Genomic DNA, 27,089 nt, shown 5'->3' with positions numbered 1-27,089 from the left:
GTCAGAATCCATTAGTTCTTAACTTTTCTGATGAGTATCAAGAGTGGCAGGAGAAAAATCAACAACCTCAGATATGCAGATGATACCACTCTGATGGCAGAAAATGAAGAGGAATTAAAGAGCCTCTTAAGGAGGGTAAAAGAGGAGACTGAAAAAGCTGGCTTAAAGTTCAACATGAAAAATACAAAGATCATAGCATCTGGTCCCATCATGGCAAATAAAAGGGGGGAAGGGGAAGCAGGGACAGATTTTCTTCTTTTGAGCTCCAAAATCACTGCAGATGGTAACTACAGCCATGAAATTAAGACGCTTGCTCCTTGAAAGGAAAGCAATGGCAAATCTAGACAGCATATTAAGAAGCAGAGACATTATTTTGCTGACAAAGGTCCATATAGTCAAAACTATGGTTTTCCAGTAGTCATGTACAGATGTAAGAGTTGAACCATAAAGAAGGCTGAGTGCCAAAGAATTGATGTTTTGAATTGTAGTGCTGGAGAAGACTCTTGAGAGTCCCTTGGATTGCAAGATCAAATCAGTCAATCCTAAAGGAAATCAACCTGGAGTATTCATTGGAAGGACTGATGCTGAAGCTGAAGCTCCAATATTTTGGCCACCTGATGCTAAGAGCTAACTCATTGGAAAAGACCCTGATGCTGGGAAAGATTGAAGGCAGGAGGAGAAGGGGACAACAGAGGATGAGATGGTTAGATAGCATCACTGACTCAATGGACATGAATTTGAGCAAACTCTGGGAGACAGTGAAGGACAGAGGAGCCTAGCATATGACCTCCATGAGGTCGCAAAGAGTCAGACATGACTTACCAACTGAACAACAACAAAATCACTTACATGCTTAATACCTGTTTTCCTTCTGGAGGGAAACTAGTGAGGACCCACGAAAAGAACACAGGCTTTGGAATTTAGATGCAGGATGAAACCCTGCTTATCTCTACTATTAATAGTATTCTTTCTGAGCCCCAATTTCCTCATCTATAAAGCAGAAATAAAAGTATCAATAGCATTTACCTCATAGAGGTGCTGAGAAGATGCCATCCATGAATATATAGCACCTAATGGAAAGCTTGACATGTAGTGGTCACAAACAATTATGTTAGTTTATTAACAAATGGGAAAAGTTCTTTATAATACTGAATGATTCATTTTGGCAACCATTTCTCATTTCTACTGATTTCAGGTGAAAGAATATATACTGCCCTTTTCACCCTACCTTGTACATTTTAAATACACCTCTGAAATTCTGCCAGCAAATAAAGGGGAACATTCATTTATTTAAGAATATATAATTATTATTTGATGGTTAACCACCTTGAAGAAGTACTTCTGAATTAACAGTGACCCACAATTAAGAACAATAGTACTTATAGAAAGACCTGATGGTCCCAGAAAGCAGTAACAATAATAATGAGTATTTATCATTTTTGTTTGCTTCCCAAATAGCAGGTATCAATGTTAAGTTACCAATGCAAAAAAATTAATTAGGTACTACTGTCAAAAGAAACTTTTAAATATTTGTCATTGTAGTATAAATTCTATGCATTCATGATCATATTTATTGCAACTGAGCAGGACCCAGTGAAGAATTCCCCAGGGACAGACCACACACACACACACACACACACACACACACACACGCGCGCGCGCGCGCACACATACTGTGTCCCCTGCCTCTTGTTTGTAGAAAAGCTTTACCTTCCCATCTCTGAGTTTCAAAGAGCAAATTTAATCAGAGAAGTAAAAAATGCAAAAACAGAGGAAAACAGTCAAGTAAGACAAAACAATAATAGTTTAGCTATGAAACCAAGTCAAGGACTTTTAGTTCCTCTTCAAAGACTATAGGCAATATTCTGAGTTATATCCTTGAGCTGTTTTGCAGATACTGATCTGATACCTCCACCATGGGAAGAAGTTAATTGCATGTTAATCACCAGCACAAAGACCCTAGATAGGTTGGAGCTAGAAAATTGATAACTGAGATTCCCAAAACTTTGTCCTTTACCTCACCATCAATCAATCAAAGATGTATGCAGAAGCTGATTAGCACCCCGCAATCCATACCCCTAACCAGACCTTCAAAAATCCCTTCCCTGAAAGCCATTGCAAACTTTGGGTCATTTGAGCATGAGCTGCCACTTCTCTTTGCTTGTCCCCATGTTGTGATAAAGGCTGTACTTTCCTTCCCTACAACCTAGTATCAGTAGATTGGTTTTACTGCAGGTGGAAGAGCAGCCTCAAATTTGGTTCAGTAACAATATCATATAGGATATTTTTAAGAATGCAAAGTAGTCTATACCACATTTTCTTTTAGCCAACATGTTTTGTTAAGCAGGCTATTAAGTAGAATTTATTTTCAAAACTTAAAATTGTTGCTTTTTATCCTAGAGAAAGAATACTGATGTTTCACGACAGGGTTAAAAACTAAGTATAACACAGGGATATACAGCAAACGAAGAAAGTATTATGTTACCACCTATCAGCTTTTCAGCCCATAAAAATATATATTAGAAATATTTATATATGCAGCTATACAGAAGTATGGGCTTCCCAGGTGGCACTAGTGGTAAAGAATCCCCACCTGCCAGTGCAGGAGATGCAAGAGACTTGGGTTCGATCCCTAGGTCAGGAAGACCCCCTGGAGAAGGAAATAGCACCCCATTCCAATATTCTTGCCTGGAAATTTCCATGGGCAGAGGATCCTGGCAGGCTGCAGTCCATGGGGCTGCAAAGAGTCAGACATGATTGAGCAACTGAGCACACACACCCACATGTAAGTATGTTTCCATTCTAAGTCCTCAGACCATTTTTCCTGGATATAGTTACTTAAAGGCGGATTCATCTTTCATTGAGTTCAATTCTCATTTTCAGATGCACAATTTTGAGTAAAAGCCTACACCAATTTGATGATTCTAATTTTCTTTAGCTATCACCAAAATAATCTGTAGTTGAAGAGGAGAGCTGAAAACTTATTACCCTATTCTACCCTCTAGATACTCCCTCAAAATAAAATTAAAGGCATTTTTAAAGTATAAAGCCACAACAATAAACAGAATGAGAAAGGAGACAATAGCAATAAAACTTTAAAATTTTTGCAGTAGGTAAAGCAATTAGGACATCTGAGACAATTCTCTAGCTGAAGAAATGTAGAAAGGCTGGATGCAATATAAAAGCATCTGATGGAAGGGAACAGAGAACTAACAACTAATGAAGCAGAACAGAGATTTACAAGAGGTCAGAATCAAAACAAGTGAGCCCAGCTCTGGGCTGCATTTGCTCCAAAGCGTTTGCGATCTGTATGAAACACAGAGGCTGAACGGGGCTTTGAAAATCTCTTGGTAGGAAGCGGACAAAACTTGGAGTCCAGGTCATAGCAGAGCCCTGGTGAATTCTGAAGAGCTGCCTCCTAGAAACAAAGGTGAAACTAGGTGATCCATGCCTCCACCAATTAGAGCCCAGCTCCTGCATAGCCTAGGAAATCTCTAACTCAGAAATTTCATTACACTAATCTTGGATTGCTAGTAATTCTCAGTGCTGAGAAGAAGCAAAGGAAAATTCTCTCTGGAAGGAAATATCCTAGACTTCAAATTCTTTCTATAAAATTATTTTTTATATTTTAATAAACTTTTCATATTAGAATAAATTAGACTTACAGAAAACTTGTGAAAATATTAGAGTTCCCCTATACCCCTATGGAAGCACAGTGTTCCCTAATATTAATACCTTCTATTACTATGGTACATTTGGTACATCTAATGAATCAGTATTAATACCTGAAACCCATTAACTGAAGCCCATACTTTTTAAAATTTTTCCTAGGGTTTGTTTTTAATTTTAATGTCCGTTTCCTGTTCCAGGAACAGAAGACGTGTTCTGCTGTTCTGCGCCAGGACACCGCATTGCATTTAGTCACCATGCCTCCTTAGGCAAGTCCTGGCTGTGACAGTCTCTCAGACTTTTCCTATCTTTGATGATCGCGACAGTTGTTAAGGAGAAACTGCCAGGCACTTTGTAGAATGTCCTTCAACTGGGATTTGTCCGACTTTTTTTTCTCACGATAGGAGCAGGATTACGAGTGTTTTGGAGGAGGACCACAGAGGTAAAGTGCCATTCCCATCACATGGTAGGAAGGCGGGTGCTGTCAACATGCCACCAACATGACTATGTGCTCAACATGACTCTTTTGTTGAAACTGACCTTAATCAAATGAGATGTGCGTCAGAGTTCCCCACTGTTAAAGTTACTCTTTTCTTCCTCCTTTCCATCTTGAACTCTTTGGAAGGAAGTCACAAGTCACACTTAAGGAGTGGGAATTATGCTGCACTTACTAAAGGGATGTTACCTACACAAATTTTTTGGAATTATTCCACATGGGATATTTGTCTATTCTCTCCCGTTCATTTATTCCATAATTTATGTGTCACCATGGACTTGTGGGCATTTATTTTACACTTTATGTTATAATCCAAACTACTTGATTCCTCAGATTGCTTCAGTCTGGGTCATTGGGACCTCTCTTGGGTGGCTCCCGTGTCCCTTTGACAGATGCCACCAGTGTTCAGCTTTTTGGCTCTTGTTTTGTTTGAGCACTTCCTTACTTTCTGGCACTACAAGACGCTCCAGATTCATCAAACTTCCTGCCGCAGTTTTAAAATCAACCGTTTCTCCAGGAGTCCTAATTTATTTCCCTGAAGAACAGAAAGAACCAAGATCTGGGTGCTAAGTGCACTCACTCCCGGGGTACCATAGCTTCTAGCCTCTTTCAGCTGTTGGAGAAAGAAAATATGTGTATACTAGCCAGTATGTATGCACAAGTCCATAAATGTTTAAATATATACAACAAACTAATACAGCCATCTCCATCTATGTAAAACTAAGCCAACCTAGATAGCATACTCAAAAGCATACTTTACCGACTAAGGTCCGTCTAGTCAAGGCTATGGTTTTTCCAGTAGTCATGCATGGATGTGAGAGTTGGACTGTGAAGAAGGCTGAGTGCCGAAGACTTGATGCTTTTGAACTGTGGTGTTGGAGAAGACTCTTGAGAGTCCCTTGGACTGCAAGGAGATCCAACCAGTCCATTCTGAAGGAGACTAGCCCTGGGATTTCTTTGGAAGGAATGATGCTAAGGCTGAAACTCCAGTACTTTGGCCACCTCATGTGAAGAGTTGACTCTTTGGAAAAGACTCTGATGCTGGGAGGGATTGGGGGCAGGAGGAGAAGGGGACGACAGAGGATGAGATGGCTGGATGGCATCACTGACTCGATGGACGTGAGTCTGAGTGAACTCTGGGAGTTGGTGATGGACAGGGAGGCCTGGCGTGCTGCAATTCATGGGGTTGCAAAGAGTCGGACACAACTGAGCGACTGAACTGCACTGAAGCATGTGTTTATACTGACATCTCCAATTCTACTCTATTACCATATCTGTTATTTTTGCCTCTTCTACTTGCTTGTCTCCAACCTCCACTCCAACAGTGAGAAATCTGACTCACATCATTCATTTACGTAACTGTTCAGTTTCAGCATGCACACAGTTGTTTCAGAATTGTTAACTCATACCCTTGTGAGTATGAGTTAACAATTGAGTATGAGTATGAAAAAAAACAATTTTTTTTCAACTAGAGTACACTGCCTAGGTACAGTTCCTTTTGCCTGTTGTCTGACAGACATTGCCAAAGTTATATAGGTCAGCTTTTCCCCCTCTTCAGTGACGGTTTCAGACATTTTTAATAGTTATTTAGTTACAGCCTGCACTGTCACAATTAGCATAGTTAGGTACTACCTGAAGGATTTATTTTTACCTTGCATGCTTTCAAATTCATTCCTCTGCTATAAAGTTCTATGGGTTTTGAAAAATGTATAATGTCATGCATTACAGTATTATACAAAGCAGTTTCATGCTCTAAACATCTGTGTTCATCTATTCAAAGTACACATACCCCAAAATGCCTACAAATGTTTCACCTGTTTGTCCCTTCCCAAGTGTCATATAAATGGAATGACATGGTACGCAGTCTTTTCAGAATGGCTTCCTTAACGTAGCAATGTGCATTTAAGATTCATCCGTGTCTTTGCATGGCCCAGTTCATACCTTATTACTAATAGTATTCTCTTGTATGGGTAGGCACAGTTTGTTTATTAATTCATCTTCCAAAGAACATCTTGCTTCTGGGTTTTGGTGATTGATTATGAACAAAGCTTCTATAAATATTAAAGTGCAGGGTTTTGCATGGGCCAACATTCTCAGTTCAGGTGGGTAAATACCTAGGCGTGTGATTGTTGGATTGTACAGTGAGACTGTTTAGCTTTTATAAAAAATTGCCAAACTGTCCTCTAAACTGCTTGTGCCCACTTGCATTCCCACCAGTAATGAATGAGAAATCATGTTGTTCCACATCTTTGCCAGCAATTGGTGGCATTAATTTGTATTAAGTTACCCTAATAGCTATGTAGTGATATTTCATTGATGTTTCAGTTTGCATTTCTTAATGACAAATGACATTGAGCATCTTTTCATTTGATTATTTGCCATCTGTACGTCTTCTTTGGCAAAGTGTCTTGTTCAGACCTTTGGCTCATTTTTAATCAACTTGCTATGTTTTCTTATTGTTGAGTTTTAAGCTTTCTTCATATATTTTGGATCCATGTCTTTTATGAGAAATGTGTTTTGCAAATATTATCTCCCCGTTTGCGACTTAACTTTTAATTTTGTTTACAGTCTCTTTAGAAGGCCAAAAGTTTTTCACTTTTATGAAATCCAACTTACTCTTTTCTTTCATGGTTCATGCTTTCATCTTCTGTTTAAGAATCTCATCATTAAGCCTGAGCCCAAAGAGATTTTCTTCTACATTTTTATAGAATTTTACATACATTTCTCAATTATGTGCATGATCCATTTTTACTTCCTTTCTGGGTAAAGTGTAATGTTTGTGTGTAGGTTCATTTTTTCTTTGTCTTTTATAGGATTTTTTGGTGAGGGGGAGGATTCATATGGAAACATTTGTTGAAAAGACAGTCCTTTTATCCATTGAATTGTTTTTGCACCTTTGTCCAAAATCAGTCAACTGTATTCATGTGAGCCCTTCTTGACTCTTTATTCCATTTCATTAATCTTTACATCTTTTCTTTCACCAATACGATGCTATGTCTTGCTTATTGTACTATAACTCTTAAAATATAATTTATATCATACAATAATAAAAGATAACCACTTGTACAAGGAGATGAGGTAATAATGAATAAGAAAAAGACAACAAACACAACACCCAGAGCTCCATAATTTGGAGTTATCAAACTATTCTTTCTATGCTCAATGAGATAAAACACAAAATTAAAGATTTTAACACAGAGGCATAAACTACTTTTAACAAATGATGAAGCAGACTTGAAAAAGAACTAAATTATCCTTCAATAAAAAGTAAATAAATTTAAATAAAAAACTAAATGGATATCCCAGAACAGAAAAATACAGTAACTAAAATTAAAAACAGTAATTTATACCCAGCTGAAGAGATAACAGTGAAATAAAAGATGAGTCAATATAGTGAAAGTTAGAGGGAGGAAAAAGGCAGGGAAAACATGAGCACATGATACACACAGATTTTATGACAAAGGTGGAGCTTCAAAACAATACAGAAAATGATTCTTTCAACAGATGGTGGTGGGATAAGCAGAAGTATGCAATGGTGCTTGCAGATGTGTGGTTAAGCAGCAAAAATAAATAAATAAGAAAAGCAAGTAAGTGATCACCATGGGAATCAGAATTAGTGATTATATTTCATGGAGAATAAAGGTCTTTCTTTGTGAATAGGACCATGTATCGCTCTGGAGGACTACTAATATTCCCTGGTTTTACTTGTATGTTACCAGGGTATTCACTTCATAATAATTTTATTGAGCTGAATATGTAGGTTGAAGCCAAGTTTTAAAATGTGGATAAATGGCAGTAGACTTAGAAGGACTAATCTTAAACTGGCAGGAGAGAAAGCTCTGAAACAATCAAATTTACATATATATATATTTACAAATATGTATTTGTAAACAAATGCTTGTATAAATTGTATATATTACATATTTATATATATACAAATATATATATTTGGATATTTGGATATATCCAAATTTACACACACACACACACACACACATATATATATATATATATATATATATATATATATATATATATATATATTCTTCCCTAGTAGCTCAGCAGGTAAAGAATCTTCCAGTAAACAATCAGCAGGTAAACAATCAAACTTACATATATATTTACATATATATATTTGTATATATATATAAATATTTGTATACATATATATTATATATATAAATTGTATATACTTGTATACAAATATATATATTACAAGTTTATATTTATAAATATATATAGATATATTTGGATATTTGGATATATCCAAATATATATATATATATATTCTTCCCTAGTAGCTCAGCAGATAAAAGAATCTGCCTGAAATGCAGGAGACATGGTTTGATCCCTGAATCAGAAAGATGCCTTGAGGAGGGTGTAGAAACCCACTCCAGTATTCTTGCCAGGAGAATCCCATGGGTAGAGGAGCCTGGTGGACCACAATCTGAGGGGCTGCAAAGAGTTGGACATAACTGAGCCACTAAGCACACATGCACTCATATAAATGTAAATATATATATACACACATATATGTATTTAATGCAGAGTACTTCTAGATATGTAGGTAACTTAATGGAAGATTACATTAAAAATAGAAGAATAAATTGAAGTAGCTAATAATCACCTAGATTTCCAACTCCCCTCCCCTATTCCATTATTTATATAACTGTCTTTTTGCCATCCAACAGAAGGATGCATGTTTATTTTCTGAACAGGGTAAAACATTCTCTGGACTATTAAATATTTGACAGATTTGAAAATAAAGGTACTTCTCTGAAAACAAGAAGATTAAATTAAAATATATATCAGACTATTAAGACCCAAGTTCCAGACCTACTTTTTCACTCAGGTACTGATATATTGGGAGTTAGGCTATCTCCTAAAATCAAGAGATGAGTGTAGTCTTTTCAGGAAGATCTGACCAGCTGGGGAGGAAATATTTAAAGATACTGACTTCAGATATTCTGAGAAAAGATTTGCCAAATGTAGCATAAAAACATAGAATTCTCAGTTAAATTTGGATCTTAGATAGACAAATAATATTATAGTATGTCACATGTAATGCTTGTGACAAATTTATACTACTACATTGAAGACCACAGTTCACAGGTTCCAATATTATGTGCAAAACTTTCAGTCAACTATTTACAGACTTTAAAACAGGTGAGTGGTCAGCCAAGAATTATCAGGTATTTGTGAAAAGCTTTGAATATAAAAGATTTTAAAAATTTAAATTCAGCTTGGATGAAACAGGCAATAAAAGAAAGTAATTTTTGAAAATGTTACTAATATCACTAAAGAAGTAAAAGAATTTTTATCCTTGAAATCCTGAAATAGTATCTTATCAAAATTTTTTAAAAAGAAAAGAATTTAAGACAGAAACCACCAAAAACAATTCCCCAGAAATTACAAATGACAGTAAAAATTTAAGGTTAAAAGATTAAGTTAGAAAATGTTCTAGAAATGAGAGTAGAAAGAGTATGGGGGAAATAGAAGAAAGCGTGAATTTTAAAAGTCAGAGAATCAGTTCAAGAATGCCACCATCTGAATAATATGGGTGGGGAATCTACAGAAATCTCTAAGAACAATGTTGATCACAACATATGAGTTCAATACCTGTTAGTAATTATAGTATATTCCAGGCTCAGCAATATGTAGCATGCATACAGTCACAATAATGTAAGACTGAATTTTCAATACACTGAAAATACAATAAAATTGAGGCAGGTGGAAGGATAGGACTAGAGTTTTGTTTCTGAGGGTGGGCAAGGATTGGGTGGGGTCAAGGGAGAGGGCGTTCTCAACACTCGTTATTTGACAATGCCTGAAAGTGAAAAACAAAAAGATTAGCAACAGAAGCCTACTATTTAGAGGTACTAATGAGACTACTAGAAGAATTAGCTTAAAGAATTAAAAGTGGTTGCTGTCCAAGACAAAATCGGCAGATGCCCGTGGGCACTTGCCATCTATCTCTACCACGATTAACTCACGTGCTGCTGCAGCTGCTGATCGTCAAAACTCAGAGGAGTTCAGGGTGGAGAGCAGGAGCGAGGCACGCTGCGCTGGGCGCAGGGGGACTGGCAGGACAGGTCTTCATAGTTAGGTGTTTTCAGGAGCCAAATTTATGAGCCGAATTCTTGTATCTTCTCAAATCTAGAAGAGCGACTGTTCCTCATGACCAGCAGAAAGCTTCCCCAGACTAGCCGAAACCTTCTGGAAAAATATGTGCTTGGTGGCATGTACCTCCACTTCCCCAAAATCTCAAATATATTGCCATTCCCCTCTGCTTCTTTGGAACAGTTTCTCAGAACTGTTTGAGGTGCTGTCTCCTGGGTTGCAGTCCTCATTTTGCTGCAAATAAAACTAGCAACTCTCATGTGGGGTATTTTTTTTAAGTCAACATTACCTTTGAATGCAAGTAGGTATGGTACCATTACTTTTCACAAATCTTGTAGAACTATTTGACTCTATACATTCTGTGCAAAAAAAAAAAAAATTTTTTCATTTAAATTGGACTTTAAAAGGTCATCTGTGCACTCACAGATGCCAGAAAGAAAGCTATAGTCAAAGCAGTTCAATTCTATGAGAATGGAGACAGCTTTGCTACCTCTGGAGATGAACATATCAAATAATCACATACTTCCGTGGGCTCACAATTAAGTTCCTTCAATGGCTGATCCTGCGCATGTCATTTTGGAAAACATTTGACCCTAACTGTCAGCCTTCTTCTTCGTTTGTCAGGAGTTCCCTGGCTCTCTGTGTCCCTGTAATAGGTGAATAACTAAGGGGAAAAGCGTTCCTTCTGTCTGTGGACACTTGTTTTTAATGGCATTTGGGGTCCCGGAGCTGGGCTGACAGATGCTCTTCCAGAAGGTTAATGAGATAAAGGTTCTCCAGCTGGTCCTTAAGCAGAGATTACACCTGAGAGGAAGATAAGGAGATTATTCCAGAAGCAGGCACTGCCTCCTGTTCTTCATAAATTGGCACCCTCATAAAGGTAAGCCAAGAAGGTTATCCTCAGTCAATTCAGTATTTCATTATTTTTCGTATTTCTGTCATATTTTTTAATGTGAGTGTGGGCTGTTCTGTGACTATTATCAGAAATATCAGTGCACAAAAGCCAGGATGCATTTGGAAGCTAGAAGAGTTATTTTTTTCCTTTGGATTTTTTTTCAAGTTCAAGCAATCAAAGGTAAGTTAAACACTTCTTTATTTTTTTAACTGCTTGTATATAAAATCTATTTACAAAGGTGAACAGTCAAAATCAGGGAAGTCGCCACTGTATTTCTGAGGGCTCGTATACAGCAGGCCCTGAATTAATCATGACTGAATGGTCGTCAGAAATGATTTTCACTTGATTTTTTTGAAATATTTATTTTATATTTACATTATATTTTTTTAATAGTTTCATGCTAAGTGCAACGTATGTAAACAAGAGAGATGAATGCATCCTATTTGCTCTTTAAAAAAATGAACAAAATTCATAACACTAATGTTTAGCATTAGTAGGTCCACAAAAAGCATGAAATTCATATTTTGTCACTTATGATCAGACAAAAAACATATTCATTACTTTCTCATAGTTAAATCATGAGCTGCTTTCCCTTAGAAAATAGCAAATATGCTTCATCTTCAGAGTCCATGATGAGGACCAACTCAGAAACTTGGTTGCTTGTAAAGCTATATGCATGAAAGAACTAGGCACTGCAAGTTTTTATGGCAAATCTTCAAGTGAATCTAAAGCAAGTCACAAAAAATAGGTATATTTCAGAAAAATAGTGTACTAAAAAATAACCTGTTGAAGAAAACTTCACTTTTTAAAGTATAATACTGATCATTATAACATACTTAATCTTCTTAAGACATCTGAAATCAGTAATGTTTAGTTCTGTAAGGATGATGTAACTTTCCACATCAACCTTTTAACTGAAGCACTGATTTTAAAATGGCTGTGGAAAAGTAAAACACATACTTGATTGCATTTCTTAAGTCACAAAAAAACAGATTCCAACAGTTATTTTATATGTAACGTCTTAGTCATTGCATTTGGAGGGAAGAGAAAATTTATGGAAAAATGATATAAAAACTCCCTTTATGTTTTGCTACCTACTGATGATAAAGGATGGAGAAAAAGTTTACTTACCTTTCAGTTGTCAATTATATATAAATGTTTACATTTATAAAAACATTTTAATTAGAAACAAATGATGAGATTTCAGTATATTCTGAGCTTACTCTGCTGAAGCAAACCAACTGTCACTTTCCAAAACCTGACCCATCAAATCAGCTTTGGTTTTATTTGTTTAATTAATTGCTAACTAATTTAGCTATTTTTTTTCTATTTTCATATATTATATATCAGCTACTACAATTTCAAATAGCATAATTACATATAGAAAGTTAAGTGAAAGAAACTTACCAAAAGAACTGCTATTTGTTATATGCCGATGTCTAAGAAATAAAGTACTATAACTGCATAATAAAAGATCTTACATGGTTACTTGTTTGGGGCTTTTTATTCCGTAAGAATCTCCGATCTGTGAATTTCTGTTAATCTTCATTAGTGAGGTTTACATTAATTAGAGTTTATGTACTTTAGCCAGATTGGTTTCCCATTTATGGCTAATTAGGCATTATGACTGGTTTCCCATTTATGGCTAATTAACCATTTACATAGAAAATACTTCTGGTAGAGAGAGGAGTTCAACTCAATAAAACTAGCTTTTGAGTTTAAAAGCTGGGAATTTAAAGTCAATCAGTAAGCTACTTTAGTCACTCACTCATGTCCGACTTCTGACTCTTTGTGACCCCATGGAATGCACCACACCAGGCTTCCCTCTCCTTCACCAACTCCCAGAGCTTGCTCAAACTCTTGTGCATCGAGTCAGTGATGCCATCCAACCATCTCATCCTCTGTCATCCCCTTCTCCTGCCTTCAATCTTTCCCAGTTTCAGAGTCTTTTCCAATGAGCCAGTTCTTCACATCAGGTGGCCAAAGTATTGCAGTTTCAGCTTCAGCATTAGTCCTTCCAATGAATATTCAGGACTGATTTCCTTAACCATTGACTGGTTTGATCTCCTCACAGTCCAAGGGACTCACAAGAATCTTCTCCAACACCACAGTTTTGGCACTCTGCTTTCTTTAGAGTCCAACTCTCACATCCATACATGATCACTGGAAAATCCATAAAATTTGATTACACGGACCTTTGTCGGCAAAGTAATGTCTCTGTTTTTTAATATGCTGTCTAGGTTGGTCATGGGTTTTCTTCCAAGGAGCAAGCATCTTTTAATTTCATGGCTGCAGTCACCATCTGCAGTGATTTTGAAGCCTAAGAAAATAAAGTCTGTCACTGTTTCCATTGTTTCCCCATCTATTTCCCATGAAGTGACGGGACCAGATGCCATGATCTTTGTTTTCTGAATGTTGAGCTTTAAGCCAACTTTTTTACTCTCCTCTTTCACTTTCATCAAGAGGCTCTTTAGTTCTTCACTTTCTGCCATAAGGGTGGTGTCATCTGCATATCTGAGGTTATTGATATTTCTCCCGCAATCTTGATTCCAGCTTGAGCATCATCCAGCCTGGCGTTTTGCATGATGTACTCTGCATATAAGTTAAATAAGCAGGGTGACAATATATACCTTGATGTACTCCTTTTCCTATTTAGAACCAGTCCATTGTTCCATGTTGGGTCTAACTGTTGCTTCCTGACCTGCATACAAATTTCTCAGGAGACAGGTAAGGTCGTCTGGTATTCTCATCTCTTGAAGAAGTTTACACAGTTTGTTGTGATCCACACACTCACAGGCTTTGGCACAGTCAATAAAGCAGAAGTAAATATTTTCTTGGAACTCTCTTGCTTTTTCTATGATCCAATGGATGTCGGCTATTTGATCTCTAGTTCCTCTGCCTTTTTTAAATCCAGCTTGAATAGTTTTAAAAAGTTATAGATTATTTTTTTTAAAAGGTATGGAAAATTACCCGTAGTACACCTATCCAAACATAACCTATGCTGGCATCTTCATACGTTTCCTCAGTCTTTTTTCTATGCTCATTTAATATTTACATGGTTGCAGTTCTACCATGCACACAATTTTACATAGAGCTTTTTGCACAAGTTTTATATTAGATCTACTTTGGTCTCCATTGTTATCTTGCTTTGATAATCATCATTTTATTGGCTGCATACTGTTCCTTTCAGTTGTTACACCATGATTTGCTTTATCTAAATACACAACAAAAAGAAAGAACTGTTTCTAATTGTTTTGTTATGATGAGTAACGTTACAATGAATATCTTTGTGCATAAGCCTCTCTCAGTATTTAAGATTCCTAGCATAAATTCACTAAAGTAAAATTATTGGGTCAAAGCAATATCAACAGTTTCATGGTATTTTATTCATATTGCCAAATTGCTCCTCAAAAGTTTTCCTATCCTCTTTGGTAATTTTTCCCAATTTGAGTCCACAAGTAGAGTATTTGCTATTTATTAGAGTATTTGTACCCAACACAGATTATTAAGAGATTTGGAGACACAGCAACATTTCAAGAAGTCTCCTTTAAGCTTTGCAGATTCCAAATGTAGTTTTTCCATTGATACATGAAAATGAAATGGTTTTGATTAAATAAAACTGTTTAGGGAAACAAGACAGTTCAATAGTTTCAAAGAACAATTACTTCATCAAGATACAAAGGGGCCTCTCTTCAGTTTTCAAAATGGGGATGCTAGTTACATCTGGTGTGTACAGCACAGCATTATGCTCTTAGCTTTCCAGTTCACATAAATAATTTCATCGAATTGCTTGTAACAGTCCTATGTGTGGAAGAAAGAGAAGAGAAAAAACCCAGCCTTAGCAAGCCCTAAAATGGAAATGGTGTTTATCAGAGTCTGTGCTTTTTGCATTATATTTGGTTATACTAAATGAAACTTTTAGCTAAGTTATTATTAGTTCCCCAAGGTAACGTAACTATTTTAGCAACTGTGAAATGTCAGGAAATTTGCATTTGAAGACTCTCCAGTTCTTGCTAATCCTTTACTACTGGGATACGTTCTCATTTCATAAAATTACCCAGGAAGGTATTTTCCTTTATTGTGGCTCCAAGAACAGAGAACAAAGCTTCATTTATATCCCTGAGATACCTGCCCAATGACAATCACATTAACTTTGTGACTCCTCTATTTTTTCATCTCGGCTACAGTTTCAGAACAGTGTAATTGAAAAGGGTGAAGGCAGATTTTTCTGTTAAACTATACCTGAAAAGATGTCCTTAAAATTGAAGTCATGTAAATTGAAGACAGTTTGTGTCCAACTGAACAAACCATGGCAGCACACGTCAGACCATTTATTAGATTATATACTTTAAAAAGAAAAAGTGATTGCTGCCTTGTGACCCTCCCACGCTTATTTTGAGGATCACACTAAAGGACTATTGTATGTGGGAGCTAATTAGACAGCACTGGCATGATCTATTACTTTCTTGGCCATTTCCTTCATTCATGAGCAAACCACCACCTTAAATATCAACTGTATTTGCATGCTAAACTTGTCTGCAAATTCAGATCCTGTAAACTTTTGGTGCCTCAGTCACGTTCACAGGTTTTATGCTGTTTTAAAATAATCCATCTAAGGCAATCAAGTTTGTTTTTCACAATCATCTGTAAGTTTATAATTAAGTAGATATGTGGAAGTGACCATAATAAAAGTCTGGTTTTCAGCAGCGGCAACCCACTCCAGTGTTCTTGCCTGGAGAATCCCAGGGACGGGGAAGGCTGGTGGGCTGCTGTCTCTGGGGTCACACAGAGTCGGACACGACTGAAGCGACTTAGCAGCAGCAGCAGCAGCAACCACAGGGTTTGAGTTCCCTGTCTGAGAGTGAGAGACAGTGTCACTGGGAGTCAACCCCACAAATGAAAAGCACCAAGTCAGGTGGAATTATTTTAATAAGGGAAACAAGTGTACTTTTTGTTCTGAGTCCAAGGCAAGCTGCATGCCACAGCTTATCCTATAGTGAGTTGATGTGGTTGACTGGCAAAGCTGTGGTAATGAGAATTCACATATGGAAATGCCACTGTAAAGTCTGAACAGCCGCGTGCATCACTATGATTATTTATTGAGAATGTACTCCCGTTGCAGCCCCTTTCCTCTGGCCACAGCGAATGTGGAAAGAACATGAAAGAGCTACTAAACAGCAGTAAACACTTCTAAGCATGTGGCTGTATTCAGTAGATAAATATTCTCCCATTTACAGTCAGTCATTCTTAAGGAGGGCTACCCTGGTGGCTCAGAGTGTAAAAATCTGCCTGCCAACACAGGAGACCCATGTTCAATCGCTGGGTTGGGAAGATCCCCTGGAGGAGGAAATGGCAATCCCCTCTAGCATTCTTTTATTTTTTTATTGAAGAATAATTGCTTTACAGAATTTTGTCGTTTTCTGTCAATCCTCAACATGAATCAGCCGTAGGTATACACATATCCTCTCTCTTTTGAACCTCCCTCTCATCTCCCCATATTCCCTTCTAGGTTGATGCAGAGCCCCTGTTTGAGTTCCCCGAGCCATACAGCAAATTCCTGTTGTCTATCTATTTTACACATGATAATGTAAGTTTTCATGTTACTCTTTCCATACATCTCACCCTCTCCTCCCCTCTCCCCATGTCCATAAGTCTATTCTCTAAGTCTGTATCTCCACTGTTTCCCTGTAAATAAATTCTTCAGTACCATTTTTCTAGATTCCATATATATGCGTTAGTATACGATATTTATCTTTCTCTTTCTGACTTACTTCACTCTGTATAATAGGTTCTAGGTTCATCCACCTCATTAGAACTGGCTCAAAGGCATTCCTTTTTATGGCTGAGTAATATTCCATTGTGTATATGTACCGCTACTTCTTTATCCATTCATCTGTTGATGGGCATCTAGGTTGCTTCCATGTTCTAGCTATTGTAAATAGTGCTGCAGTGAATAATAGGATACATGTGTCTTTTTCAATATTGGTTTCCTCAGTGAACATGCCTAGGAAAGGGATTGCTGGGTCATATGGTGGTTTTATTCATATTTTTTAAGAAATCTCCATATTGTCTTCCACAGTGGCTGTATCAATTTACATTCCCACCAACAGTGCGAGAGTGTTCCTTTTTCTCCACACCCTCTCCAGCATTTATTGTTTGTAGACGTTTTGATGATGGCCATTCTGACTGGTGTGAGGTGATATCTCATTGTGGTTTTGATTTGCATTTCTGTAATGAGAGAGATGGGAATACCAGACCACCTGACCTGCCTCTTGAGAAATCTGTATGCAGGCCAGGAAGCAACAGTTAGAACTGGACATGGAACAACAGACTGGTTCCAAATAGGAAAAGGAGTACGTCAAGGCTGTATATTGTCACCCTGCTAATTTAACTTCTATGCAGAGTACATCATGAGAAACGCTGGACTGGAAGAAGCATAAGCTGGAATCAAGACTGCCGGGAGAAATATCAATAACCTCAGATATGCAGATGACACCACCCTTATGGCAGAAAGTGAAGAGGAACTAAAAAGCCTCTTGATGAAAGTGAAAGGGGAGAGTGAAAAAGTTGGCTTAAAGCTCAACATTCAGAAAACAAAGATCATGGCATCCGGTCCCATCACTTCATGGGAAATAGATGGGGAAACAGTGGAAACAGTGTCAGACTTAATTTTGGGGGGCTCCAAAATCCCTGCAGATGGTGACTGCAGCCATGAAATTAAAAGACGCTTACTCCTTGGAAAGAATTAAAGATTTTAAAATTTAAAAAATAAAAAACTAAAATTAAAAAAAATAAAAATAAAATAAAAAAAAAAGAAAAGTTATGATCAACCTAGATAGCATATTCAAAAGCAGAGACATTACTTTGCCGACTAAGGTCCGTCTAGTCAAGGCTATGGTTTTTCCAGTAGTCATGTATGGATGTGAGAGTTGGACTGTGAAGAAGGCTGAGTGCCGAAGAATTGATGCTTTTGAACTGTGGTGTTGGAGAAGACTCTTGAGAGTCCCTTGGACTGCAAGGAGATCCAACCAGTCCATTCTGAAGGAGATCAGCCCTGGGATTTCTTTGGAAGGAATGATGCTAAAGCTGAAACTCCAGTACTTTGGCCACCTTATGCGAAGTGTTGGCTCATTGGAAAAGACTCTGATGCTGGGAGGTATTGGGGGCAGGAGAAGAAGTGGACAACAGAGGATGAGATGGCTAGATGACATCACTGACTCGATGGACGTGAGTTTGAGTGAACTCCGGGAACTGGTGATGGACAGGGAGGCCTGGCATGCTGCGATTCATGGGGTCGCAAAGAGTTGGACATGACTGAGCAACTGAACTGAACTGAATAATGAGTGATGTTGAGCATCTTTTCACATGTTTCTTAGCCATCTGTATGTCTTCTTTGGAGAAATGTCTGTTTAGGTCTTTTTCCCACTTTTTGATCAGGTTGTTTGTTTTTCTGGCATTGAGTCGTATGAGCTGCTGTATATTTTAGAAAGTAAGCCTTTGTTACTTGTTTCATTTGCTATTATTTACTCGCATTCTGAGGGTTGTCTTTTCACCTTGCTTATAGTTTTCTTTGCTGTGCAAAAGCTGTTAAGTTTAATCAGGTCTCACTTGTTTACTTTTGTTTTTATTTCCATTACTCTAGGAGGTGGGTCATAGAGGATCTTGCTTTGATTTATGTCATCAAATGTTCTGCCTATATTTTCCTCTAAGAGTTTTATAGTTTCTGGTCTTACATTTAGGTCTTTAATCCATTTTGAGTTTATCTTTGTGTATGGTGTTAGGAAGTGTTCTAATTTCATTGTTTTACATGTAGCTGTCCAGTTTTCCCAATATCATTTATCGAAGAGGCTGTCTTTGCCCCATAGTATATTCTTGCCTCCTTTGTCAAAAATAAGGTACCCATAGGTGAAAGAGAAAGTGAAGTCACTCAGTCGTGTCTGACTCTTTGTGACCCCATGGACTGTAGCCCACCAGGCTCCTCCATCCATGGGATTCTCCAGGCAAGAATACTGGAGTGGGTTGCCATTTCCTTCTCCAGGGGATCTTCCCGACCCAGGGATTGAACCCAGGTCTCCTGCATTGCAGGCAGACGCTTTAACCTCTGAGCCACCAGAGAAGCCCACCATAGGTGCATGGGTTTATTTCTGGGCTTTCTGTCTTGTTCCATTGGTCTATATTTCTGTTTTTGTGTGAGTACCATACTGTCTTTATGACTGTATCTTTGTAGTATAATCTGAAGTCAGGAAGGTTGATTCCTCCAATTCCATTCTTCTTTCTCAAGACTGCTTTGGCTCTTCAGGATCTTTTGTGTTTCCATGAGGAAATCAGCCCTGAATGTTTGTTAGAAGGACTGATGTTGAAGCTGAAACTTCACTACTTGGCCATCTGATGCAAAGAGCTGACTCATTTGAAAAGACCTTGATGCTGGGAAAGATTGAAGACAAGAGGAGAAGGGGACAACAAAGGATGAGATGGTTGGATGGCATCACTGACTCAATGGACATGAGTTTGTGTAAACTCTGGAAGTTGGTGATGGACAGGGAGGCCTGGCATGCTAGAGTCCATGGGGTCACAAAGAGTTGGACATGACTGAGCAACTGAACTGACTGATGAATTGTGAAATTTTTTCTTCTAATTCTGTGAAAAATGTCATTGGTAATTTGATAGGGATCACATTGAATCTGTAGATTATATTCGGTGGTATAGTCATTTTCACAATATTGATTCTTCCTACCCAGGACCATGCAATCACTCTCCATCTGTTTATGTCATCTTTGATTTCTTTCATTAGTGTCTTATAATTTTCTGTGTACAGTTCTTCTGTCTCCTTAGGTAAGTTTATTCCTAGATATTTAATTCTTTTTGTTGCAATGGTGAATGGCATTGATTCCTTAACTTCTCTTTCTGATTTTTCATTGTTACTATATAGAAATGCAAGAGATTTCTGTGTATTGAGTTTATATCCTGCAACTTTGCTAAATTCACTGATTAGTAATTTTCCAATACTATCTTTAAAGGGTTTTCTATGTACAGTACCATGTCATCTGCAAACAGTAAGAGCTTTACTTCTTCTTTTCCAATTTGGATTCCTTTTTTTTTTTCTCTCTCTCTCTGACTGCTGTAGCTAGGACTTCCAGAGCTATGTTGAATAATAGTGGTGAAAGTGGACACCCTTGTCTTGTTCCTGATCTTAGGGGGAATGCTTTATGTTTGTCACCATTGAGAACAATGTTTGCTCTAGGTTTATCATATATGGCCTTTACTATGTTGAGGTAGGTTCCTTCTATGTCCATTTTTTGAAGAGTTTTAATCATAAATGGGTGCTGAATTTTGTCAAATGCTTTTTATGCATCTATTGAGATTTTCATATGATTTTTATCTTTCAATTTCTTAATATGGTGTATCCCATTGATTGATTTGCATATATTGAAGAATCCTTGCATCCCTGGAATAAACCCAACTTTATCATGGGGTATGAGCTTTTTGATGTGTTGCTGAATTCTGTTTGATAAAATTTTGTTGAGAATTTTTGCATCTATGGTCATCAGTGATATTGGCCTATAGTTTTCTTTTTTGTGTGTTGTCTTTGTCTGGTTTGGGTATCAGGGTGATGGTGGCCTCAGAGAATGAGTTTGAAAGTGTTCCTGCCTCTGCAATTTTTGGAAAGAGTTTTAGAAGGATAGGCATTAGCTCTTCTCTAAATGTTTGATAGAATTCTCCTTTGAAGCCATCTGGTCCTGGGCTTTCGTTCTTTGGGAGATTTTTGGTCACAGCTTCAATTTCAGTGCTTGTAATTGGGTTGTTCATAATTTCTACTTCTTCCTGGTTCAGTCTTCGAAGATTGAGTGTTTTCTAAGAACCTGTCCATTTCTCCCAGCTTATCCATTTTATTGCCATATAGTTGTTCATAATAGTCTCCTGCATTGTCTGTTGTAACATCTCCTTTCTCATTTCTATCTTTTTTTTTATTTTATTCTTCTCTCTTTTTTTCTTGATGAATCTCATGAAAGTTTTGTCAATTTTTTTTATCTTCTCAAAGAACCAGCTTTTAGTTTTATTAATCTTTATTATTGTTTCTTTCATTTCTTTTTCATTTATTTCTGCTCAGATCTTTATGATTTTTCCCTTCTATTAATTTTGGGGGGTTTTGGTTCTTCTTTTTCCCGTTGTTTTAGGTGTAAAGTTAGGTTGTCTATTTGATGTTTTTCTTGTTTCTTGGATAGGATTGTATTGCTATAAACTTCCCTCTTAGAATGGCTTTTGCTCCATCCCATGGGTTTTGAGTTGTCATGTTTTCATTGTCATTTGTTTCTAGAAATTTTTTTATTTCCCTTTTGATTTCTTCAGTAACCTGTTGATTATTTAGGATCATATTGTTTAACCTCCATGTGTTTGTGTTTCTTACAGTTTTTTTCTTGTGATTGACACCTAGTCTCATAGTGTTGTGGTCAGAGAAGATGCTTGATATGATTTCAATTTTCTTAAATTTACTGAGGTTTGGTTTGTGACCCAAGATGTGGTCTATCTTGGAGAATGTTCCATGTGCACTTGAGAAGAAGGTGTATTCTTCTGCATTTGGATGGAATGTCCTAAAGATATCAATGAGATCCATTTCATCTAATGTATCATTTAAGACTTGTGTTTCCTTATTAACTTTCTGTTTTGATGATCTGTCCGTTGGTGTGAGTGGGGTGTTAAAATCGCCTAATATTATTGTGCTACTGTAAATTTATCTTTTTATGTCTGTTAGTGTTTGTCTTATGTATTGAGGTGCTCCTATGTTGGGTGCATAGATATGTCCAATTGTTATGTCTTCCTCTTGGATTGATCCCTTGATCATTATGTAGTATCCTTCCTTACCTCTTATAATCTTTATTTTAAGGTCAATTCTGTCTGATATGAGGATTGCTACTCCAGCTTTCTTTTGCTCCCCATGTGCATGGAATATATTTTTCCAACCTCTCACTTTCAGTCTATATGTGCCTTTAGGTCTGAAGTGGGTTTCTTGTAGACAGTATGTATATGGATCTTGTTTTTTGTATCCATTCAGCCAGTCTGTGGCTTTTGGTTGGAGCATATAATCCATTTACATTTAAAGTAATTATTAATATATATGTTCCTATTGCCATTTTCTTAATTGTTTAGGGTTGATTTTGTAGATCTTTTTTCTTCTATTTCTTGACTATCTAAGTCCCTTTAACATTTGTTTTAAAACTGGTTTGGTGGTACTGAATTCTCTTAATTTTTGCTTGTCTGGAAAGCTTTTTATTTCTTCATCAGTTTTGAATAAGATCCTTGCCAGGTACAGTAATCTTGGTTGTAGATTTTTCCCTTTCAGTACTTTAAATATAACCTGCCATTCCCTTCTGGCCTGCAGAGTTTCTGCTGCAAGATCAGCTGTTAAGTGTATGGGTTTTCCCTTGTATGTTAGTTGTTGCTTTTTCTTTGCTGCTTTTAATATTCTTTCTTTGTGTTTAGTCTTTGTTAGTTTCATTAGTATGCGTCTTGGCATATTTCTCCCTGGGTTTATCCTGTTTGGGATTCTATATGCCTCTTGGATTTTCCTTTTTCATGTTGGGGACATTTTCAACTATAATCTCTTCAGAAACTTTCTCATACCATTTCTTTTTCTCTTATTCTTCTGGGACCCCTTTAATTCAAATGTTGGTGCATTTGATATTGTCCCAGAGGTCTCTGATACTATCCTCAGTTCTTTTCATTCTTTTTACTTTATTCTGCTGTTCAGAAATTATTTCCACCATTTTACCTTCCAGCTCACTGATTCGTTCTTCTGCTTCAGACATTCTGCTATTGATTCCTTCTAAAGTATTTTTACTAAAATACTTCTAAATACTAAATTCCTTCTAAAGTATTTTTTCAGTACTTGTGTTGTTTGTCTCTGCATGTTTATTCTTTAATTCTTCTAGGTCTTTGTTGATTGATTCTTGCATTTTCTCCATCTTGTTTTCAAGGTTTTTGGTCATCTTTACTATCATTATTCTGAATTCTTTCTCAGGTAGTTTGCCTATTTCCTCTTCATTTATTTGGACTTCTCTGTTTCTAGTTTGTTCCTTCATGTGTGTAGTATTTCTCTGCCTTTTCATTAATTTTTTTTTAACTTATTCTGTTTGAGGTCTCCTTTTCCCAGGTTTCAAGTTTAAATTCTTTCTTCCTTTTGCTTTCTTCCCTCCTAAGGTTGGTCCAGTGGTTTGTGTAAGTTTCATATAGGGTGAGATTTGTGCTGAGTTTTTGTTTGTTTTTCCTCTGATAGATAAGGCTGAGTGAGGTGGTAATCCTGTCTACTGATGACTGGACTTGTATTTTTGTTTTGTTTGTTATTTAGATGAGGTGTCCTGCACAGGGTGCTACTGGTGGTTGGGTGATGCCAGGTCTTATATTCAAGTGGTTTCCTTGGTGTGAGTTCTCAAAATTTCATGCCCTTAGGGTTAGTTCTTTGGTAGTCTAGGGTAGTCTTGGGACCTCCCTTGTAGCTCAGCTGGTAAAGAATCTGCCTGCAATTGGGAGACCTGGGTTTGATCCGTGGGTTGGGAAGATTCCCTGGAGAAGGAAATGGCAACCCACTCCAGTATTCTGGCCTGGAGAAATCCATGGACTGTATAGTCCATGGGGTTGCAAAGAGCTGGACATGACTGAGCTACTTTCACTTTCACTTCTAGGGTCTTAGAGCTCGTGCTCCCACTCCAAAGGCTCGGGGCTTGATTTCTCAATAGTTGCCAGTCCAACGAGCAAAACTAACCAGTTGCTCCACATCAGGGGCCAGAAGGACTCCAGAGAACTTGGCATTTCAATCAGGGCTTATATCCCCTCCTCTCATTCTCACACAGAGCAAGAGGGTAACCGAGAAGGACCAAACTTAAGATGCACAGTAGCGTGTCTGACGTCTGACAGAGGCCTTCCTGCCACAGAGCATTTTGGGAGGAGCAGCAAAACACAAAGCGGGCACTCCTCTGGAGAAGAAACAAAGTCCAAGGATGACTAGAGGTGCCTGCCCAGTGCCTGTCGCAACTAGGGGTTACCCAGATTTTGTGTAAACAGCATTGCCCACGTGGAGCAGGAACCACCCCCAGTCCTCTGGAGTCCCAGTGAGATGCACAGTGACCCTCTCTAGTATTCTTGCCCTGAGAATTCCATGGACAGAGGAGCCTGGCAGGCTACAGAGGCTGGCAGGATCACAACAACTTGGACATGACTGAAGGAACTGAGCACACACACAGCACGTTCTTGGGGAAAGTGTCTTTCTGGATGCCTTTGTAAAGGCATCTTCTTTCATTCCACCTTGGGTTCCTTCATCCAACCGTCTTTCATCCCCTCACACACCACTGCTGGAGGAGGAAATTGCAACCATCTCCAGTATCCTTACCTGGAGAATCCCATGGACAAAGGAGCCTGACAGGCTACAGTCCATGGGGTCGCAAAGAGTTGGATGTGACTGAAGCGAATTAGCTGGCATGCATGAATCCCAGGGGCACTATTTTTAAACAACAGTAGTCAATTCAGAGCTGATCACAATGCTTTGTAGCTAGCAATCATATTAACAATCCTTTTGCTTAATATTATATTTTTATTGTAAAAGCTCAACCAAATTTTAATTAATCTTATTTCTTAAGATTTCACTGCTTGGTAGACAAAGTGCTCATATCTGGTCAGGAACCTATGGCAGAGGATGCTAAGTAATGTTCCTAAAATCATTTGAGGTGGGAAGGTTAGGACCATACCTGAGATTTCAGCTGTATCCAGTCCCATTTTACATCTACTTGGTCTATTAATCAATTCAATATAATATAATGAGTACAATTAATATGATTTTTATTAGTCATTTAAAAGCCAACTTTCCTCTGCTAGCAGCACCAGATGATAGCTAGTTCTGGACCGTCTCCAACATCTGTTCGCATGACTGATCTCAGGGTGGCTGGCCACATCCTTTAGCTCTACCCTAAAAATGGAAGCATCAATTTTAAAAGTTCTATTACTCATTAAGAAAGCGTGACACTCTGAACTCTTCAAAGAAAGAGTTGTTTTTTCACAGTGTCACTTCAAATGCCTGATATTATGGTCTAAATTTAGTGGTAACACCCTGATGCTGGGAAAGATTGAAGGCAAAAGGAGAAGGGGGCGGCAGAGGATGAGATGGTTGGACAGCATCCCCAACTCAATGGACTTGGGCAAACTTTGGGAGATAGTGAGGGACAGGGAGGCCTGGCATGCTGCAGTCCGTGAGGTCACAAAGAGTCAGATACGACTGAGTGACTGAAGAACAACATTAGCGGCAAGTGACTTATTAAGAGTATTTTATATATCTAAAGGTAGTACCTGGCCAAATGGGTGAAATCAGACACAGCAGGAAAGCCTCTCCTGAACCAAAAATATCCCTCTATCAAAATGCTAAATCTTCACCTACAGGTCTGTAATATTTCCAGATTCAAGATACACGATTCTGGAACATCACCTCTTTCTAATAATCTCTCCTTCTTGCCTTTATGGAATATGGTTTTCACTATCAGCAAAACACCCCAATCCCTCTGTGTGCTGTGTGCCAAGTCACCTCAGTCATGTCTGACCCTTTGCAACCCCATGGACTGTAGCCCACCAGGCTCCTTGTCCATGGGATTCTTCAGGCAAGAATACTGGAGTGGATTACCATGCCCTCCTTCGAGGGAACTTCCCAACCCAGGGATCCAACTTGCATCTCTTATGTCTCCTGAATTGGCAGGCGGGTTCTTTACCACTAGCACCGTCTAGGAAGTCTCTCTCAATTTCTCCAATTCTTCAGCCTATCCAGCCCTCAGAATCCTTCATATTAACCTTCGGTACTCGGATCCACTTCTGAACTTTTCTCAACCGTCTTCTTATTAGTACATTAGAAACCTTAGTCCTTGACCTTCTGCTCCATTTGCTTTGATTAACCCCGTTTTGGGTAACTAGCTTTCAAGAATGTCATTAGAGTATGTCAGACAAAATGCTTGATGAACAAATTCATGCCTCAAACCTTTAATTGGGCCCTCCACACTATTCACAGTCAAACTCATCTCTGACTCCCTGACCTAGTCCAAAGTTGATTTTCAAAGCTTCTCTTTCTCTTTGAACCTGCAGTCTGATTCTTCCTCATTTCCATGGTGGCACAGTTCAAAGCCAAGGCTTTCAGGCTTGCACAGCAGCGCATTCAACACAGCTCGTTGGTGTCTGACTCTCTGTGGTCCCATGGACTGTAGCCTGCCAGGCTTGTTTATCCGTGAAATTTTCCAGGTAAGAATATTGGAATGGTTTGCCACTTCCCACTCCCAGGGATCTTCCTGATCCAGGAATCGAACCTGAGTCTTTTGCATCTCCTGCATTGGCAGGCAGATTCTTTACCACTAGCACCACTTGAGAAGTCCCCAGTACAGCACACAGATACAGAAAGAATTCTGTCACTTATGAGCTGTGTGATCTTGGCAAATTGCTGGGTTCCACACATCTCTCCATCTTATGGCTTCTAATCAATAAAATGGGAAAAATAATAGCAGAATCTGCTTCATAGAGCTGTAATGAAGATTAGTGAAGCATCTATTACTATTGTAGAAACTTTTGCTCAATAAACACCAGCTCCTAAATGACAGTGATGATCATCACTGTTACTGTTACCACCTCCTATGTACTGAGAAGACTGAGGTCATTTGATTTCATTTGCCATCTCTTTTTTTCACTTCAAAGTTTCTCTGTTTCCATCTAAACTCTCTTCATTCTCTTGTTTCAGAGAGAATAAAAAGATTTCATACCTTTGCTAATGTTGTTTCTATCTCCTATGATGTTAACTCCATTTACCACCAACTCTAAGGCTTTCCTCTGACCATCTCCTTTTCCATTGACTTCAGTTTCCTGGCCTGCAAAATTTTATGTGACATTTCTCAA

General features: G+C 38.0%; 1 protein-coding gene across 1 annotated transcript in view; it reads left to right on the top strand.

Moving 5' to 3' along the window:
• The window catches only part of IMPG1 (interphotoreceptor matrix proteoglycan 1), a 185,578-nt gene that overhangs the window by 3,880 nt on the left and 154,609 nt on the right, over positions 1-27,089 (top strand). The window contains exons 2-3 of the mRNA XM_069598931.1: positions 3,355-3,430; positions 3,870-3,938. Coding sequence (XP_069455032.1) covers positions 3,355-3,430; positions 3,870-3,938 — 145 coding nt within the window. The remainder of the gene's footprint in view (positions 1-3,354; positions 3,431-3,869; positions 3,939-27,089) is intronic.

The sequence above is a fragment of the Ovis canadensis genome, chromosome 8 (genome assembly GCF_042477335.2).
Source record: "Ovis canadensis isolate MfBH-ARS-UI-01 breed Bighorn chromosome 8, ARS-UI_OviCan_v2, whole genome shotgun sequence".
NCBI classification, from domain to species: domain Eukaryota; kingdom Metazoa; phylum Chordata; class Mammalia; order Artiodactyla; family Bovidae; genus Ovis; species Ovis canadensis.
Note: the sequence above shows the minus strand (reverse complement) of the source record. Positions and strands in the feature narration are given on the sequence as shown.